This window comes from Rhododendron vialii, chromosome 6a (assembly GCF_030253575.1).
Source record: "Rhododendron vialii isolate Sample 1 chromosome 6a, ASM3025357v1".
NCBI classification, from domain to species: domain Eukaryota; kingdom Viridiplantae; phylum Streptophyta; class Magnoliopsida; order Ericales; family Ericaceae; genus Rhododendron; species Rhododendron vialii.
In genome coordinates this window covers 13,218,710-13,239,377 of record NC_080562.1, presented here as the reverse complement: position 1 = coordinate 13,239,377, position 20,668 = coordinate 13,218,710, and the positions used below count along the sequence as shown (strand labels likewise).

Sequence of the window (20,668 nt, the reverse complement as noted above, 5' to 3'; positions counted from 1 at the left end):
AAGCCCTAATCTTCTAAAGGCAGCTGCAATCCAACGATCCAAACCCCGAAGTTCAAACCCTAACCCTAGGGTTTTTCGAGAAGCGAATTAGTCAATCCATTCTAATCCAAAGCAATCAAGCAACTGAGGGATCAAGGTGGTGAGGCCCAGGGGCCTATGGTTTGATCTTTTTTTCGTTTTTATGCATTAATCATAGTGTTTTAACTCTCTGTTAATTGTTTAGTCTGGTGTGAGGAAGAACATCGGCTGGGTCTTTGATCCATTGGCCGGTACATCAAACCTGGAGGATCCCTTAGCCGTGACATCTATTCACTGGCCGCGGGATCCATCTCCCTGGGATAGATTTGTTTTATTCTGCTTATTCTGTTGCATGTTTCAATTATAGTCTTGGCTCACCATTAACTGTTTAAAGGCTAATTAATTAGTTTATGTGTTAGAATTACATAGAGCATGTATTAATCTTATGTGAAACAATTATGGGCCAGTCTCATGACTGGGCAAAGAGGGTTGCCGAACACCTTCCCCTCATTGTACTTTTGGCTCCCACACTCGAAATCTTTATCTGTTTTCCTAGTTTTCATAAACTAGGTGGCAACTCTATTTTGATGATAACCGCTATCGTGTGGCGATGTTCCTAGTCATGAGAATATCTACGATCTAGGTTTATGAAGCAAACAACTAAACAAGCAACCAACAATGATCAATCTGTATGGTGATGCCCCATTTGGGAGGTGTCTACAAAGTTCTGCGGAGAGCATCCTTAGTATTTTGGGGTAGATCAATAAATGGCGGGTGAGTCGTTTGCTTTTCATGATCATCCTTACTTTGACTGAGGGGAGCTTGGTAGAGTAGCCTATCCTTGCGAATGAGCATGATGGAATTGATGTAATTGGGGTGGAATCCAAACCATCTTCTGGAGACGATCGGACACCGATTTTGAGATTTTGGGGGGCACTAGGCCAGTAATTGGAATACGGAGTTTGAGATGAGGAAATCGTGGCACGGAGTCGGTTGCAGTCATAAGGCAAGAGCCTAAGGGTCAGAGCTGTGAGCTTGAGGTGATAGAACCGAGGCGCGGAGCTAGCTGAGAGCTTGGAGCTTAAAGTGATGGAACCGAGGCGCGGAGCTAGCTGAGAGCTTGGAGCTTAAAGTGATGGAACCGAGGCGTAGAGCCGGTTGCAGTCTGAAGGTCTGTGCACGGAGCTTTCCCACCATAAATTTTAACATAGAGCCAAAGGATCGAGGCACGGGACCGATCAATAAAATTGAGGCGTAGAGCCGGTTGATTGTAGGATTGATCTGTTTCATAAGAGAGGGAGATGCGAAAACATAGTACATATAATGATGGTTAGATATGATGATATGTTAATGATGATGGTTATACAGACTTGATGTGATAATGGCGATGCAATGTGTGCATGGGCCCGTGTGTGTGTGTTGTTTTTAAACGTAGAGCCTTCCAAGTTCTGGACTTGAGCATTCAAAGCATAAAGCTCGAGCATTCGGAGGGTAGAATCCGAGCATTCAAAGTACAAGCTTTGAGCATCCATTACACAGTGGTTGGGCATTCAAGCGTAGAGCTTTAGCATTCAAGTGTAGAACTTGAGCATCCAGTACACTGTGGTTGGGCATTAGAAGAGCTTCGAGCATTCAAAGTGTTGGACTTTGAGCATTCAAGCATAGAGCTTAGAACAGATGATATCTTGTTGAATATTACGGCATGGAGCCGGCTGAGATAGTAGGCATAGAGCCGCTAAACTTATGGGCCTAGAGCCGCTGAGATAATGGGCGTAGGGCTACTGTGATAGTGGGTGTAGAGCCATTGAGTAGTGGGCGTAGAGCCACTGTGATAGTGGGCATAGAACCGTTGAATTTTTGGGCGTAGAGCCGCTGAATGATTTGAAGTTGCTAATAGTGAGTTCACGGGCGCAACAGAGCCATTGATAGAGTAGTGGGGATGACGAGCACGGTGCTGCTGAGTGACTTGAAGTATGAGCGTAGAGCTACTAAGATAGCGAGCGTAGAGCTGCTGAGTGAGTACGAGCGTAGAGCCGCTGGATGTATGGGTATAAGTGTGGAGCTGTTGAGATAGCAAGCGTAGAGCTGCTGAGATGGCTATAGGCGTAAAGTCATTGAGTGACTAAGATGGTTGAGTAACTTGACGATGGTGAGCTTATTGGCGTAGAGCCGCTGAGTATTTTGATGGTAATAAACATAGAGCCTAATCATGAGTATAGAGCTGGCAATAGTGGAGTGTAGGGATGTTGAGTAGCTTGATGGTAACAAGTACGGAGCTGCTATGGTGCTGCTTGGCTCGAGACTTGGTTGATGAGCGAATGCAGAGTTGCTGAATGGTTGAGATAGTAGGCACAGAGCTGCTGGGGTAGTGACCTTGGGGCTTGAAGAAATAGAGCCTGCTGGGAGGTGGTGAAGCTGCTAAGATGGTGGAATCATATATATATGGAATAGCAGAGATAACGAACTTGGGGCTGTTGGGTGTGTTTAGAGCTACTGATAGCGACTTCAGCTCAGGGCTGCCGGAGGAGTGAATACGAAGCTGTTGAGATAAAGACTTGAGCATAAAGTTGCTGAATAGAGTTACTTAGAGGAGTGAATGCGGAGTTGTCAAGGCAGCGAACAGAGCCGTTGATTGGCTTGAGCATAGGACTTCTGAGCTGCTGGGAGTATAGAGCTGTTGGATGGATGAATCATGGAGCTGCTGAAGCTGCTAAGTGACAAGGCTACAGAGCTTGAGATAGCGGGTCTATGGGCGTAGAGCCGCTGAGCAGTGAGCATAGAGCTGCTGAATGGTTGCAGGTGTAGAGCCCCTAAATTGTTGGATGGTAGTAAGTTTGAGATAATGAGCACATGGTGCTGCTGAGATAGTGATCTTGGAACTACAGTTTGATGAGTGCCAAATTGCTTAGTGATAATAAGCATGGAGCTGCGGAGTTTGAAATAATGAGTTGGCGGGCATAGAGCTGCTGACGGAGCACGGGATGTGATGGCTGTCGTACTTTCGGAGTACAACAATTGGGGTATGGAGGTTGAGTTTGAAGTATCAAGGATCCTTGGGTTTTGTGAGCTAGAGCTCAGTGATTGATAATCCTCGACGATCAAGCGACCAGTAATTGTGAGCTTGCTGCTATGGAGAAAGCTTCGAAAAAGTCCCAATGCGGCTTCAACACCAGTGTTTAATCATTCCTCGTGCTTGGGTATGCCCCCAAGGTTAATTTCCAAATGCTCGAGATTGTCCTCAAGACCAGTATATTCTATATGCTTGGAGTCATCTCTAAGGCTAGATTCCATATGCTCGGGATTGCCCCCAAGGCTATATTCCACTTGTTCAGGATTGCCCCCCAAGGCTAGATTCAGCCATATTCCATTTGCTCGGGAGTATCCTCAAGGCTAGATTCCACTTGTTCGGGATCGCCCCCAAGGCTAACCTTGATTATTTTCCATATGCTTGGGAGTGCTTTCAAGGCTAGTTCTGACTATATGCCATAAGATTTGTTAAATGCTTTGGGTAAAATTTGTTGGACGTTATTGCTTTTAGAGGTTTTTATTGCCTTCTTCAACTAGGTGTCAAGGAAAGTTCCATCGCCCCAACTAATGGGGTCCCTTCCGAATGTGCACTGGGCCATTATAAGCTTTACACAGGTGCTTTTTCTTGTTGGCTGTCGACTCAGAACTGCATAAATGTTTGCTTAATGCATTAATTGGGAGGCACAAGATTGTTTCAAGATGTGAGCTTGGGGTAGCTAAAGTAGGCGTTGTACTGTTAAGATTGAACCTGCTGAGCGTGAGGTTACTTGAGTGTAAAATTGCTCAGAGTTCATGAAGCTCGACAAGGTCGTGAATACAACAAGGCATGCGCATGGTGCCACTGCAGGACTTCTAAGTTATAAAGGCAGAGCTGCGAGAGATGAAAGCGCGAAGCAAGGAGCTATGGAGATGCGAAGTTCGAAGCCACTTTAATGCTGCTGACATGGTGCCAATTGTAGAGTTTGCCCAGGACAAGTTACAAGGCTATCTTCTGGCTTCTTTGACTTGGCTTCGTCAGTCATAGGCACAAAGCTTGATGTGGTTGGTTCTAATATCTTCAAGGACCGAAATCTAGGAGAATCCTGCAATCCACATTTGAATAGTTTTGAAAACAACAATGGATAGGAAAACAACATGCAACAAGCTTGGAGTCGACCAAGGGTCGAAGTCCTTTTAAGTTGACTACTAGGGGCAGGACCACCACATTTAAAGAACCTAGTTCAAGAGCTTGAACGATTTTGGGTGTCATAGATTGCAACACAACACATATGCATATTAATCTGAGTATTTTAAGAAGAAACGCAAGCCCCCTATTTAGGCCATGAATTCTTGACCCTAGCTCAACCGTGCATGATGACAACAATTTAATTGCCCCTAGCATAGAAACATGCGATGTAAATAGCAATGAATGTGAGTGCTATGTTTCTCTTTCTATTCGGTAGAGATCTTGGTATGCCCTTGACAATGCTGTGTGACAGCATTCCATAAAAAAGTTGAGGTGTTCTCCCAGGACAGGACACTCCTCAGGCTGAGCTTTCTTCTTTTTGAAGGTCAAGTGTATTGGCAGACAGGTAGACTTTACAGTGCATCCCTTTATTGCCCTTGCAGAATTGTTAGTAAACTCAGCAACGAACATGGGGTGGATTGGCTGTCGCAGGGAGCTTGCCCAATTAGGTCCATGACTCACTTTATTCCTTGCATAGAGATGATGGCCATGATGCCTTGATGAATCTACCTTGCTTGAGCATATGAACACCTCATACTTGGAGTTAGCTCGTGAAACCAAGACAACTACTTCCATTAAGGGGCCATATGATATACACATGAAATACTAGGATCAAGAGATAAATGCAAAAGACAGGGTGATATTGATATGCATGTAAATCTGCAATGTATTCGGGACATCTCAACTTTCGCGTATTTGATCAAATGTTTCCCCTTGTCCTAGGGAGACTGACAATGACTTATTGCTTAAACTAGCTAAGTGATTTGAAATATTGCAATACTCTTGCGGCACCACTAAAATCATTGTTTATCTACGAGACCATATTGTTGCACTCCTCATGAGAAACCCATGTTATTTCCTCAGAAATTTGCAAAAAGTGACTGCACATGTATTTGCTGTGTTAAGAATGCTTAGGATAAAATCATCTTTGAAAGCTTTTCCTCGAGAATTTCAAAGTCATGTCATTCCATCCATATGTCCCACATGCACGCCATTCAATCGTCAAAAGATACAAACTATTTTACAAACTCATGCCCTTAGTCAATTAAATGAGTTTGTTGCTTCAAGTTTGATTTGGCTGACTTGAGTTGGATCAATAAGTGCCTACTGAGACCCTCATAAGAGGTTGGATACCCTCAAGAGAAGTGCATAAAAGGGGGACATAGTCATGCCCCTTATCTCACATAACACTCCATGTTCTGTGATTTGCCAAGGTGATGTATACTCCAGGATTCTTGTTCTTCATGTTAAGTCCACATTAGTGATGTCCCTAATCTCTAGGACCTTGCTACTAACTTTATTACGGACCATATTGTAGGCTAGGGTTGTGGCTTTAAGAAAGAAAGGATATAATGGCTCAAACCTACTTTCTACTCATGCTGGGTTTTAAAGGCTAGCAGCCATCTCATCATTCTCATCAACTCTTACTGCTTATTGTTCCATTTTGTTATGAAAGAGTTGTCTCCTCAAAAGGTCCCTTTTTTTCTTCTTTGAGTTGGAGAAGATGTTTTTTTGAAAATGCCCCTCATACGGCGGGGTACTTGTCTTCAGTTTGATTGATTTTGCTTTGCCTCTTCTTGTATTTTTGTTTGCCCCAGCGTCACTACAAGAAAAATCGCATTTTACAGCGTTTGAAAAACGCTATTAAATGATATATACAGCGTTTCTCCAAACGCTGTATTAGCTGATGTTGTTAAAAGTCTTAGACTTAAGACAGCGTTTTTTAAACGCTATAGAATGTGGACTTTAGACAGCATTTTAAAAACGCTATAAAATGTAAAGTTTCTATAGCGTTTTAAGAACGCTATATTGTGGGCACACGCCCCAAAAATTTTAATTTTTGTTATTTTAAAAGATCGGGTGCGGCCCTCTTTGAAAAAAAAACGCGGCGAAATGCTTCGATTCAGAGTCGCCACTCGGGTTTTAGCGGTGAAAACACCTAAGGAACCGAACTCGAAAACGTTTGCCACGTTTGTTCGATTTTTTTTTTGAAAAGGCGTAGACTGGTCCGTCGTAACCTTCGATATCTGAGGTTCGGGAGCCAGGTTACGAGAGGGGAAGAGTTTTATGGCACCCCTCTCGCCCAATCCGAAGATCGGTCTCTACTCAAGCATTTTGTAAAAAAAACGTTTGCATTTTTCTCTCATTTAGTCATATTTTTTTTAGCCAGTTAAGGAGGGGAAACAGTTAATGGGGGGTTAAAACTGTAACAAGTTGTGATTATGTGACAAAATGCTTTATGGATGATTTGCTTGCAATGATAAATATAGATTGAGAACAAGCACCGAGTGCAACCTGAGTAAGTTGGAGTACCCTATATTGAAGGAACGTGAGCAAGCTCCACACCAGCATGCATTGGCCGCGCCACTGCATGCTGATCAGACCTGCGCACGCCACACCTAAACTGGCGTACTCCACTTATCTGGTTTCACAGTCTTTGTATGCAATCCTCTAGGCTCTGGAAAAGGGACCAGCGCACACCCAGGACAAACCACGCAGTTTAATATAACAAAATATATATAGTTAGAGACAGACGAAATGACTTCAGGCCACGAAAAGCAGCAGAATACCCCAAAAACAGTGTGGGGACAGGAAGGAGGCCAAAACTAAGCTAAGATGCAAGGGCCAGCCATTGGACCCTGGGCAACACTGCCGTACGCCAGTCATAGAAGACCGTACGCCCGTTTGTCCTTTATCTAGTGTTTGGCTTTGCATCATCTGGGTTCCGGAACACGACCAGAAGGATCCCAGAGGCCTTTTAAACAAATGAAGGAGCAAGCAATAACTACCTCAGTTAAGCAACTCTAAGTATACAGAAAGCAGTAAACTGATTATTTGCATGCTTAGGTGATTGACAGAAATGTAAACTAACAGAAATGATGATCAATGATCCCCACACCAGTAGTGCACATACTGCCATGACTGGCGTACGGCATAAGGTTACTGGCGTACGGCATAAGGTTACTGGCGTGCGCCATGTCTCATCTCACGCGACTGTTGTATTTCACTAGTTTAAGGCCAGGACTAGTATTATTTACTAGCCTGGACCTTACTGGTTCCCCTCAGGAGATGAAAACAGAAAGGAACACAAAGGTGGTATACCTTTTCTTGGGATGAAAGGATAGCTTGAGCTTTGATTTGGAGAGATAGAAGGTGGTAATGTGAGTATGTATCAGTGGAATGTGTGACTGAAAGGTCTCTTTACTTCTTCTTTTAAGAGAGAGAGAGAGGGAAAGAGGCCTTGGACTCTTTATGTGGCTAACCCCTTATAAATGAATGCCAGGGGGGGTATTTATAGAGGAGAGAGAGACTGAGATCAGGGTCTGATCAGCTGGGGTTAAGGGCTGGTTGAGTTAGGAGCGAGCCTCCCATGCATTAAATGCATGGGACTTGGCTTGATGGAGGGTGTAGGAGAGAGAGGGAACGCCTCTGCCGAGAGTAATCATCAGGGAGACTGTAGCCGACGCCAGGGTGGCACAAAAGTCTCGTCCATGTGGCTGAACAAAGTTGATTTGACTGGGATTGATTGGCGTGCGCCACATATGGACCAGCGTGCGCCAGTGAAAATTGAGCCAACGGCCGATGACCAACACGTGGCAATCAACTGGCGTGCGCCAAGGGAAAAATGGCGTAAGCCAGTTTGGGTTTTGCTGGGGCTGTTTGGCTCTGGCTTGAAGGGTTTGGAGTGGGTTCGAAAGAGGTTTGGGACGCTCACAGCTCAAACACACCATCGTCCTCGGACTGTTCTCAACCCTTAATCATCATTGGGGCAATAAAAAGTTCGAGAAATAGCGTTATCTGGATGGTCCAGAATGGGGTGTCTACATATATTAGCCAATTTTTTTGCATTTTTTAAAAAATTCTATAAATACCAATATATTAGCATTTTCAAATAAGATCATGGTAATTTCATTTAAGAAACAAAAATGATTTATTCCATTCAACACCAACTATATCCAAATGTCAATATACAATAAACAATTCAATCATTGAATAAAGATTCATTACATTAGCTGGAAAAACAATTTTCCTACAAAAACTACATAAAAGAGTCTGACTAATTAGACTCATTGAAAAAACAGAAATGCTAGGGATAAAGAAAATTTACCCCGAAACTACCCCGAAAAGATCAACTAGTGGTTGAGATTCACTTTAATGTGTGTGACATAATCATCAAAGTGATTCTCAACCATTGATTGCTGTTTTCGGGGTACTTTCGGGGTAAATTTTCTTTGTACCTAGCATTCCCCTTGAAAAAAGGTACATCGAGGGAAGGTCAAATATACACTTCAAAGATTGAAGTCCATATAAGACTTAGGCAAGAGAAAAGGAAAAAAATAAAAAGATACATTCAATGATAATTGTATAAGCCTCAGACTATTAGGCCATCCAACCATCCTCCCAAAATCAGCCGTTGGAAGTCACGCAAAAACAGCAAAATGGACTCATTTGGTAACCGAAGCCATCTTCTTCAAATCTTTGGATCAGATATATCAAGGTGATCCTTTGAGAAAAGCATCTTGAGGTTCCTTTGAGCAAAGCAGCTTGAGGAAATCATGGGACTTGAAGGAGTAGCAGAATTCAGTAGAGAAGCAGAATTCCACCACTTTTCTTCAGCAATGAGTGTCAATAGATCAACATTCTGAACATCCTTCAGCTCCACTCCATTAGACACAAAACTGCAGTAGCCATTCCATTAGAACACAGGACTCTCCATCACAGATAGGTTACAAGCAAGATCTCCCACAAGCACCATCCCAAGGCTCAGCTGAGATAGCAATGAGGTGGCACCACAAATCACAATCATTCAACAACAACAGAAAAATATCCTCGTTAACATTATCAGACACCACCTGGGCTCTATTAAGGATACAAACTCTCAGCTCTCCAAATCGTTGGAGCTGAAAGATCAATTCAGAAGCACTAATCCCAGAAAGCTCCATGAACAAATATCATTCAGAACAGGGAAAACATCATTGAAAGAGCAATTCAGAATCATTATTCAGTTCTGATCCGGCAGCAGCAAAACACATACTTTTCAACAGAGGTAGTTAAAAAAAACACATCAATACCCTGCCCTTTAATGCTGGTTGCAAATCCAGTTAGTCTCTTAGCCCTCCCTAGAGTTGGGAGTTGAAAAGAGAGGAATGAAGAGAAAACACTGATCGGCCACCCTTAGTCCTCAAGAGAAAGTAAAAAAGCACTGGATTATGGAAATCCATCATGAAGACTAAGACATAAATGGCTCTTTGCCCTCCCACAGCAAGAAGTTGAAAAGAGACCAAATCCTAGGTTAATTTAAAAAAGACAAATCAAGAGGATAACTAAACTGAAACTCAACCAGGAAATCGATCTTTGGCAAACTCAATTTTTTTTTTCTTGACAAGTTTGATCCTACTTTCCATGCAAGAAAATCCAATTTCGATTTTGAAATGCAAGGAAATGCCAACTATCTTGTGCATTGAGGCGATATTCTGAGTTTATTTGGGTTACGAGCAGAATCTTCAGTCTTATGCTAACTTATTAGAGCAACAAAGGAAAGGTGAAGCAGTGGGGTTGCCTAGACACTAGAACTTTTCTTTCTTGCCTTTCATAAATTTATTTCTAGAATGTGAACCCCTAGATGGTATTAATCTAAATTGACTCTTTCTATCAACAAACGAAGTACGTGTTTGAAACTGTAAATGAATTGGCCATTAAGCTAATTACAAAGCAGACTTACCAGGTGCAGCACAGAGATCAAAGACGTGATCTCCCGAGGAGATATTCAAAGCTGAAACAGCAGCTTTAAATGCTGTATCAATCCCATATATCTGATTTACAAAAGCCAAGGAAATTGAAAAACACTTATTCAAAGCTGAAATTGATAATTTGACATATCAAAGAGCCAACATAGATTAAGGCAACCATGCACTAACATGCCCTTTAGATGGTTTAACACTTGGAGATCAAAAGAATTGAAGTATTCAAATAGAGAGAGACACCAGTCTTAATAGGGACCGTATTTAAGATATTCCCAAATTCATGACTTGCTAACTTCAAAACAGCCTCTGAAGGGAGGACAAGGGAATCCCAAAAAAATTAAGTACAAGAGACAAAGGAAGAAATTAGTTATGCATAGGTGGCTAAAGCCGTGCCAGAGATTCAAAGTTTAGTGGCATGCACCTTAAATTTTCAAGCTACAAACTGCATGACTCCATTGAAGTTGAAACTCCTATTGAATAGGGTTTGAGGAACTCACTTTCGTAAGCATTCGTCATAAAATCCATAAACTTGAGTGATCTGCAACCCAAAACAGAAACCACTCAATAAAACCATCAAGTGCCTAGAATTAACAAACCATAAATGAATTTTCAAGAAAAACTTTAAAAACAATCCTCTACAATTATGGAAGAAAGTGAGAAGATCATTTAATATATACTGTCCTGAGGATACAAGACATAGTAGCTATCAGCAGCTCCTTTCACTCACACTAATTCTACTCATAGGAACATCAAGGTTATATAAACAAGAAAGAGAACAATAATAAACAGATACAGCAGCGTAGTATACCTCCTGGCTCTCATGATTTCCTCTTAGAATAGTAATTTGTTGGGGACAGCGCACTTTCAGGCCCACTAGAAGCTGAACACATGAACTGGTCAAATATCAGAACAGTTACACCATATTAAACAGCAGGATGCGAATTCAATGGAAAAAGTTTCCTAGGTAACTCTCGCTCAGAAACACAGAGATCATTATTTGTTCTTATCTGTAACGCAGCCTATTAATTTCCCAGGTCGGGCGGTAAGCCTATCACAATTGCTATCCCCACAATATGTAGGAAAAGAAAGAATTATGCACTTACCGTTAACGGTTTCAACTGAATAATAGCCACGATCGACATAATCCCCCATAAACAAATAGTTCATATCTGGACACTACCAATCAAAAAAAAGGTAGAAATAAATGATTTTATGAACATTTCAACAACAGATGCAAAACAGAAATATAATGACTTGAACAACTAGATGCATTTATGCTTCTACAACCATATGAACGGTCAATAAGACAGCATTACCTAAGACCCTTATTACTCAAAACATACCATATAAAAGTAAAGAAAAAGCTTGATCAAGTGTTTATGCAATTATATTAAGTAAAGAAACAGCCCCAAGTTGCATGCTACCGGTTGAAGAACGACATCAAATGGGACTGAAAGTAACATGGAGCAAAGACCAAAAAATAAACTTCATGAACACACTTTTTTAGGAGTAAACCAGGTACAAAATGGAGCGAAGTAGACTAAAAAAGTAACTCCTATGCTCATGGTGCTGCCCATTGCACTAACCTTTTAAACATGTATAAACATCAGAAAAGGGAGAATCCTTGTTGCTGTCACTTAAGAATAAAACCAAACTAATGACTAGAGTTCAATGCCATATGCCCATGCAAGACGACATGCTATATATCTTATTTTTCCTCCAGTATACTAACACGAGTGGCGATTCAAAGAGCAAAACATGAACATTTGTGTAGCCCCTATGATTCGAAAACTTTTATTGGCTAACAATCTTCAAATCATTCAAAACCGCCATTGCCTAATACTTGAGAAAGTTCAAACTTCAAATTAGGCAAATAAAAAGCTTTAGTGAAACACATACACACACATGAAAAAAAATAGAATCAGACCAACCAACATCAAGCATCAATAAGCAAATCCCGAAGAGAAAGCAAAGCCTAAAAATCGATTGAGTATACAAAAACAAAATGAGTTCACTTAAGTAATAATACTTGTTTAGGGCTGCTAGTAGTGGAGTTTTGCTCACCAAAGCCAAAGATCGGTTGTGCTTGGGTGCCTGCTCAATTGAGGGATAGAGATCGAGAGGGATCCAGAGTTTGACGAATAGGACGAAATCCAGGACTTACATTTAGCAAAACAGGAGGACCTAAATTTGATCCTCCATCACAATCGAGATCTAGGGTTTTGGTACCCACACTGTCGAAATCAAAACCCCAAAACGAAAATATGAATATACGTACATATATATATATATATATTGTCTATCTATCTATCTATCTATCGCGAGAAAGAGAGAGAGAGAGAGACAGAGACCGACCGACCTTGTGAAGTGAGAGGTGAGGGTTGGGAGTCGTACGCGTAGAGCGTTGATGCTACTAAAGGAGATGAACGCCATGGATACACCATGGTTCTAGGGTTTCTTTGTAGAACAAGATGGAGGGGAGAGGGAAAAGAACTGGTGAAATTGATGTGTGAGGTTTCTCAGAGCGTTGATGAAATCGTCCAAGGGGGTCGGGAGTGGGAGTGAAAATCAATTGAAATTATGGTGTGTTTTTTGGGCGCGAACGAATGGCGCTTCCGGATGTACTTGAGCACAGTGTTTTCTTCTTTTTGTATTACGGAACGCTATAATTTTATCCCTACAATAGCATTCCTAAAAGAACGTTGTAAACTAATGCTATTAAAGCCCATATTTGTTGTAGTGCGTGGGGGGATGGCTGCCTAGCAGGCTTTTTCAAAGAAGTTATTCAGAGGCTCGATATGGCTAGCAAGGGATAAGTGTTTGGATAGATAAAATGAATGCCTCTCTTCATTTTGAATCACACGACAAAGAGGGAAGGATCTTAACCAAGAGATTAGGGGCTTCAATGTTTGACCAAATGGATTTTCTAATATTGAGGACAATCCTTTGAGACACATAGTGGATGCATGGAGACATGGTTGGTTTCTCACTTTGTTTGTGCTCTAACTTTTGCCTAGTCCACCCTTACGGGTTTTCAATCTAGCGAGCTCATCATTTTTTTTTCTTCATTTTTTCTCCCTTTTCATCTTTCTCCTCCTTCATACTCTTCATCTTCAATAGCACGATTTGCTTACAAGTGATTTTGTGAGGGTGCATAAATGTTTAACTCCTTCTTAGCTCAACAGAAATGACGTGGGTCATAGCTTTGAAAAACTCATTTTGTGCTTTTGACGATTCAAGTGATTTATGATGTGTTCCAAAAGATGTCATCAGATTACTTTGAAACCCTTGTGGATTATTTTCAACGTTTGATGTTATCATGAGTATTCTATGGTAGCAAACTAGCATAGGAGGAAACATTTTCAAAATTGTGGCCGACCAAAAGGTGCCTATGTATCCCAACAGAGAATCAAGCGATTTGTAGTTCATGTCTAAGGAGACTTAAATTCAAGATCAACTTTTCATGCTAAGTGCAGCCATTAGCTAAAAAACCATGATAAGCAAATTCCACAAGGAAATGGATTCAAAGCTCAAAACTCCCACGAGAAAACAGATTCAAGACTCAATTTTTCAAGAGAAGCAAAACATGGGCCAAAAAAGTGGCGGCGAAAGCTAGCTAGGCAAGATTTTTCCGAAAAGATTATTTTAAAATTTAAGCCAAGATGTGATGGACATGGCTACAGTTATTCAAAACTTGTTTGGATAAAAACTTCAATTTTCTTGTCAACTATTACCATCACATCTAAGGTCAAGCCCCAAATCTAGGAAAAACAAAAACCCAATCATGCTCAAGTTGAGATATCCAAAACTAATTGTCCATGCAGTGCAAGCACATCTATCATCCTTAATATGCAAACTGCCCAACGTATGATGTGGTGGCCCAACCAAATCATACCCAATATCAACATGTGATTATGCAATGTGTTATGAGAGGAAATGAGGGTGATGGACTCCTTTTTGGTTTAGTCCCCTGCATGGTTAGAGAAAGACAAGCAAAATCATATACATAGCACCACAACTACTTACACAGATTATGGATGAGCAATTCGTGTGCATGCATGAATTTATTGGATACCATAGACAGCCAGCAATTTTTTATATGGATGATTCTTAAAACTCGTTGCTTACAAATAGTGCATGACACTTAAGACCCTACTTCCAAGCCAATCCACACTATAAGATAGACCGAAAAAGCTGAGTAGATAACTACAACAGAGAGTAGACTCGGAGTCCATCGCTGTGCTAGCGGTTATTTGTATGTTCCTCAACTTTTAGTTTTAAGAAATACTTGTTATTCTTTTCTTTCTCTTTCTCAAAATATGATTGAGGTAATTGGGATCCATATGATTACCTGCCAGCACATTAACAAACTCCTAAATCTTACCAGCTTGTTGCAGTAAGCATGCTTGAAATTTTGAATTTTGAAAGATGGGTTGATATGCCGATTTGGAAATAGGAATCAAGGTCCTACACTTGTTATGTTGAATTATCCATCGAGAAATAAGTATTTTCAGTTCTATCCATAATATCCTTCACTCATCATCCATAACCTGCTCTACTATATCACACCCCCCCTTTCCTTTAGCCTTGCAAGGCAGAGATTGCTAGAGTAACCCCAATTCAATAGCCGACGGGGCGGCTTATGGTTTTTTTCAGTGTTTGATTTTGTTCTAGAAATCCATGCTTCATGGTGCTTTAAGCAAAGTGGGAGTGTTAAGTAAGCAGTGATGCTTTCGACTTACCAAAAATATACTTTGCAGGCAACGCCATTAGTGCTCGGTTGTAAAGCTTTAGGGTTAGGGCCTCTAGTTCAAGCTCTAACCCTTCTGCACAAAAAGAGTGGTTACAACAACACATATAAGGTTTGAGGAAGAACTTCTGTAAAAGATGCTAATAGATTCCTAGCTTGCGGGATCCTATCCTATTTTGATAAGTTGTATGGCTTTCTAACACATTGTGGGCAGCGTGCCCTTGGAATTTCTGGATTCCAAAATGCAAGGGCCCGGATCGAGGGAGCGCGAGCGGGGAAGCAAGCGCTCGCAAAATACAGAGTCGCCACTCGGGTTTTGAAGGTCCGACACCCAAGGAACCATATTTCGAAGCACTTGTCGCGCTGTTTGATTTGAAAAAGTTAAGGAACCAGTCCGTCATAACCATATCTGGGTTCGGGAGCCAGGTTATGAGAGGGGAAGGGTTTTATGGCACCCCTCTCGCCCAATCCGGAGATCGGTCTCTACTTAGGCATTTGCGAAAGATGTTTGTTTGCGATTCTGTTTGATTAATCAATTCTTTAGCCATTTAGGATGAGGGAACAGTTAATCGGGGATTAAAACTGTAACATGTTTGCAGGATGTGATAGATAGCATGCATGGATGAGCAGTTAGTATAGGATGAGAACAGACTGCTGTGGGAGTTTAAACAAACTGGAAGACCCTTGTTTTGGAGTGACGTGCGCATGAAGAAACCAGCATGCACTGAACAAGTCACTGCATGCTGTTCACTCCTGCGCGCACAACTCCAAGACACGCGCGCGCCAGTGAGCTCAAACCCACAGCCCTTATTCTCAAACCATCTGGGCTCTGGAAGGACCAGTGCACACCCAGGACAAACCATGCAGTTTATAGGCAACATAATATACAGTTTAAAGGTTGTAAAGCCCTACAAATTAATAAAACACCCCATAAGCAGTGTGGGGACAAAATAATGACCTAAAACTAAGCTACCCGTGTAAGGCCACTCACTGGTCAGAGGCATACTATCGCGCGACAGAGCCAGTCTGGGGCGCGAGGATGCGCCCTGGCGCTCTGTCGCGTGACGGAGTGAGTCTGGCGCGCGATGGTGCGCCCTGGTGCACTGTCGCGCGATGGAGCGAGTCTGGCCCGCGATGGTGCGCCCTGGCGCGGACCAGTGTTTGGTTTACACATTTCTGGGTTCTGGGACAGGTCCAGAATGATCCCAGGGGTACTCCAAAACAGAAGACATGCGAATTGAACTACGGCTAGCAATTTCTAACAAAGGAAAGCAGTAAACTGGTTTTTTTAACTTGCTTAACAGTGATCTATATACAAAATAAAGCATGAAACAGTAGGACACCAATCCCCACGCGGTCCATCGCATGCAGCACCGAAGTGTCGCGCGAGAGAGTGGGACCATCGCGCGCTGGTTCCTACCATGACGGTTTTTGAAACCTTGCCAGCTTTAGGACCAGAACTGGTATTGATTACCAGCCTTGGCCCTGCTAGCCCCCCTCAGGGATTAGAACAGAAAATAGAACAAATGTAAGCTATACCTTTGGTTTTTGAGTTTGAAAGGTGTTTGAACTTTGAGGTTTGATTGAGGTGAGATTTGATTGAGGTGTTGTTTGCGTGGATGAATGATTGGAGGAGGAAGAACAAGCTTTGTTCTTGAATGGTTGAAGTGTGAAAATGGAGGATGGTGACCCAAGGTGTACTCTTTTGAAATTCTTGAACCCATTGAAAGAGAAACAAAGGGGGATATATATAGAGAATGATGGAGGTGAATCTGGTTGGTGCAAACAGAGGAGTTCAGCCAGTCCACGAGGCCTGACTGAATTTGCATTTGTGGCCAACTGTCCTCCTTCAGAAAGGTTCGTGGTAGGTTGGATCGTCGCGCGACGGAGTCAGTCTGTCGCGCGATGGTGCGCCCTGGCGCTCTGTCGCGCGATGGAGCCAGTCTGGCGCGCGATGGTGCGCCCTGGCGCTCTATCGCGCGAGGAAGTGAGTCTGGCGCGCGACGGTGTGCCCGAGCGCGGGATGGTTGTGCCCTGGCGCACATCAGTAGAGTTTTTGATTTTTTGAAGTGGCTTAGGCTAGGTTAGGTTCAAGGGTTTTGCAAACACTCAAAGCTCAAACACTCGACATTCCCAGGGTGTTCTTGATCCGTTTCATCATCGGGGAATCAAATACCGTAAGTAAACTAATCTGGAAGCCCAGATTGGGGTGTCTACACACATATAAAGTTTGGGTAGTCTCAAGGGTGCTCCATTGTAAAAGGGCACCAATTCTCTCACCAGCCCATCATAGGCAGTAATCGGGTGATCCCCTCTTTGATATACCACTAGGTAAAAGTGACTGTGGAGTGTGCTGGAACCTCTAACATAGCCCGTGACATATTGGGATATTAGGTGAACTCAATGAGGTTTCCCGCTCGATGCATATGATAAAAGAATTAAATAAAGCAAATATTAATTTTATGTTCGATTTTCTGCTTATGGCTCTCAAGTCTCCAGCAGAGTTGCCAAAATTGTAGACACCTCCTAAACGGCGCATCACCGCACAGATTGATCGTATTTGTTTGGTTCCACTTCAAAAACTAAGATCGTAGATATTCCCATGGCTAGGAAAATCACCACACGATAGCGGTCATCATCAAAATAGAGTCGCCACCTAGTTTATAAAAACTAGGAAAAACAGATAGAGATTCCGGGTACAGGAGCCAAGGGTACAATAAAGGGAAGGTGTTAGGAACCCCTCTTTGCCTAGTCATGAGACTGGCCCATAATCATCCAACACGCGATTAGTACTTGCTTTATTTGATTCTAAACACATAAACTGATTTTAGCCTTTAAACAGTTGATATGGTGAGCCAGAACAGTAATGAAGGCATGCATCAGGAATTAGCAGAGAACAAACAGGCTGTCCTAGATAATGGATCCCTCGGCCGGTGAATAGATGTCCCGGCCGAGGAATCCTTCTAGCTTGATATATCAGCCGTGGGAGCGATGTCCCAGCCGATGTTCTTCCTCACATTAGAATACGAACAGTTAATAGAAAGAACTAATTAAAAGTAATAGACGGAAATTAAATCAAACCATAGGCCCCTGGGCCTCACCACCTTGATCCCTCAGAGATTGATTGCTCAGATTGCGATTGATTGCAAATAATAGTGGTTGATTATGATAGTCAAGTTCACAAAACCCCAAAAGAAAGTGAGTTCTTTGGGGGTTTTCACTCTCGGATGCGGTTACTCACAGGAGGTTAGGGCTTTTGTAGAGGATTGTTAGGAGATGATTTCTGTAGAGTATGGGGGCATATCATAGAGTGCAGAGACGTATATTTCAGAGCTCTAGAGGATGCCTATTTATAGGGTTTCGAATGACCGATCAAACAAACGAGATTAACCCAATTGATATGGAAGTTTAGGGCTTCAAGACCTCTTTGGTAAGTGTATTCGTAGCCCTGAAGTAATGGTTCGTGGCTGCTAGGGTTTGGGTGAATGGATCAAAAAGTTGTTGAACATTCTAGAATCTAGAAAACAACGATCTGCTGGCCGCCAAATGGATGTCTCGGCCACTCAAAGGATTCCCGGCCATAAAAAGGATTCTTCAGGAAAAGGCCAAACTTTGCGGGCTCGCTCCGGACACTCTCGAACTTGGTTTTGCATATTCTTAGGACCATTGGAAAGCTTGTTAAGTCTACTTTCTAATCCAAGTGGTTTGGATCAAATATACTTAGCATATCAAAAGATATGATGATTTTACCCTTAGTGGGTCAGAAAATGGATTGTTTTGGTAAAATTCTCGTATCTCCCTCGTTTCAAATTGGTTTAAGGCTTATTATATATCAATAAAAAGGGTTTTGAAAGTACTACAATATGGTGGAATCCGACCACAAAAATAAGGAAGTTTATTTTATGAAAAATGGGCTGAAAGTAGACTTAATTGAAGATCGACGATACTACCAAGGCTAAAACACGTGTCAACACATTTCTTTCCATTCTAAGTGTCGTTTGGCACTCTTATCACCTGTTCCAAAGTGTTCCTAAATCCCTTAAGAGTTCCACAAAGTTCCTAAGGCTTTCATGAAGTCAACCACAACAACCACATATCCTATTCATCATCGGGATGGTCCCCAAGGTGGGACTTGAAATAATTGTTGAGCCAAATTGGGGTGTCTACAGAATGGAGGCATCCCTAGAACTAGGGGCGAAAAGGGTAGAAGTCATTGGAGATTCAAACCTAGTGGTTGTCCAAGCAAGAGGAGACTGGAAGGTCAAAAAAGACATGCTGAAACTATACCACACTGTGCTGGAAGCTCTAATTCGACAATTCGACTTTGTTAGCTTCACACACACTCCACGAGTGAGTAACAGGTTTGCAGATGCACTGGCAACATTGGCTTATATGGTTGAGATATCCCTGGTATTCACAATGCTGCCTCTTATGATTGAGCAAAAGGTCAAACCAGCATGCAAATGCACCTTCACTAAAGAAGGTGAGGACGATGGAAAACCATGGTATGAAGACATGAGGAAATTCCTGGAAGAGGGAAAGTATCCTTCCAAAGCCACCTCGAAGGACAAGATGGCCTTATGAAAATTTGTCATCCGATTTATAGTTTGTGGAGGAGCATTGTATCAAAGAGTTTATCTTGCCCCAATCATCTTTGTGTCACAACAGAAGAAAGTCACAAGATAATGGAGGAAATACACGAAGGAATTTGTGGGCCGCACATGAGTGGGGCAACAATGGAGAAGAACATCTTACATTAGGGATACTACTGGACTACAATGGAGGCTGATTGCGCTGATAATGTCTGCCGGTGTTACAAATGCCAAACTCACGCTGATCGCATGCGCTTTCCCCCTACGAAATTATATAGCATGACATCCCATTGGCCATTCTCCACCTGGGGGATAGATGTCATTGCGAGTATAAATCTAAAAGGATAGTACAAGCATCAGTTTATCCTCGTGGCCATCGACTACTTCATTAAATGGGTAGAAGCAGCTTCTTATGCTACCCTCAAAGCCACTCATGTGGCCAAGTTTATCTGCACCAATATCATCTATTGGTATGGTATACCTCATGAGTTCATTTATTATAAGGGATCACACTTTAAGGGGGCGACGAAGAAGCTTTTCGCTGAGTTTGGGACACATAATCATTAGTCATCTACTTATCAACCTCAAACCAATGAAGCAGTTGAGGCTGCATACAAAAAAATCAAAAGGATTCCACGGAAGACAACCGACATCTACACGGATAGGCAAAAATTGCTACCTCTAGCAATATGGGGTGATCGAACAACTGAAAGGACTTCAACTGTGGGGCTACTCCTTATTCTTTGGTCTATGGGATGGAAGCTGTCCTACCTATTGAACTGGAACAATCCTCACTAAGGGTTTTGGCTGAGATTGAAATGATCGAAGAGGATTGGGTTCAAAACCGCTACGACGAGTTGGCATTACTGGATGAAAGAATGCTAAGGGCGTTATACCACGTACAAGGGTATCAACGCTGCATTGCACTAGCATTCAACAAAAAGGTAAAGCCAAGATACATCAAGGTGGGAGATATGGTACTCAAAGCAATCCGTCGCCACATTTCAGACTCGAGAGGCAAGTTTAGGCCAAACTAGGGAGGACCCTACTCTATCAAACGCGTACTATCTGGAGGGGCAACCTACATTGCAGACTTGGATGTGATGGAATTCGCAACACCGGTCAACATCGACAAGCTGAAGAAGTATTACCCCTGAGCGATGCTCGTTGGGCCGAAAACCACAAGAGTGGGTGGACCCAAGCAAAAATTAGAGCAAGCCTGCTAGGTCAAAAATCCGCAAGGGTAGCTTAGGCAAAAACTAAGGCATAAATAAAGAGCTTGCTAGACTGAAAACCCGCAAGGGCGATTTAG

General features: G+C 42.3%; 1 protein-coding gene across 1 annotated transcript; it reads left to right on the top strand.

Moving 5' to 3' along the window:
- Nucleotides 1–18,934: 18,934 nt before the first annotated feature.
- LOC131328410 (uncharacterized) lies at nt 18,935–19,348 on the top strand. Its single transcript, XM_058361357.1, has one exon. It carries the CDS (start codon nt 18,935–18,937, stop codon nt 19,346–19,348), a length of 414 nt encoding a protein of 137 aa, XP_058217340.1.
- Nucleotides 19,349–20,668: the final 1,320 nt, after the last annotated feature.

What these genes read in the sequence shown, in the direction of transcription:
- LOC131328410 (XM_058361357.1), top strand. Translation starts at nt 18,935, where the DNA reads ATGGAGGCATCCCTAGAACTAGGGGCGAAAAGGGTAGAAGTCATTGGA.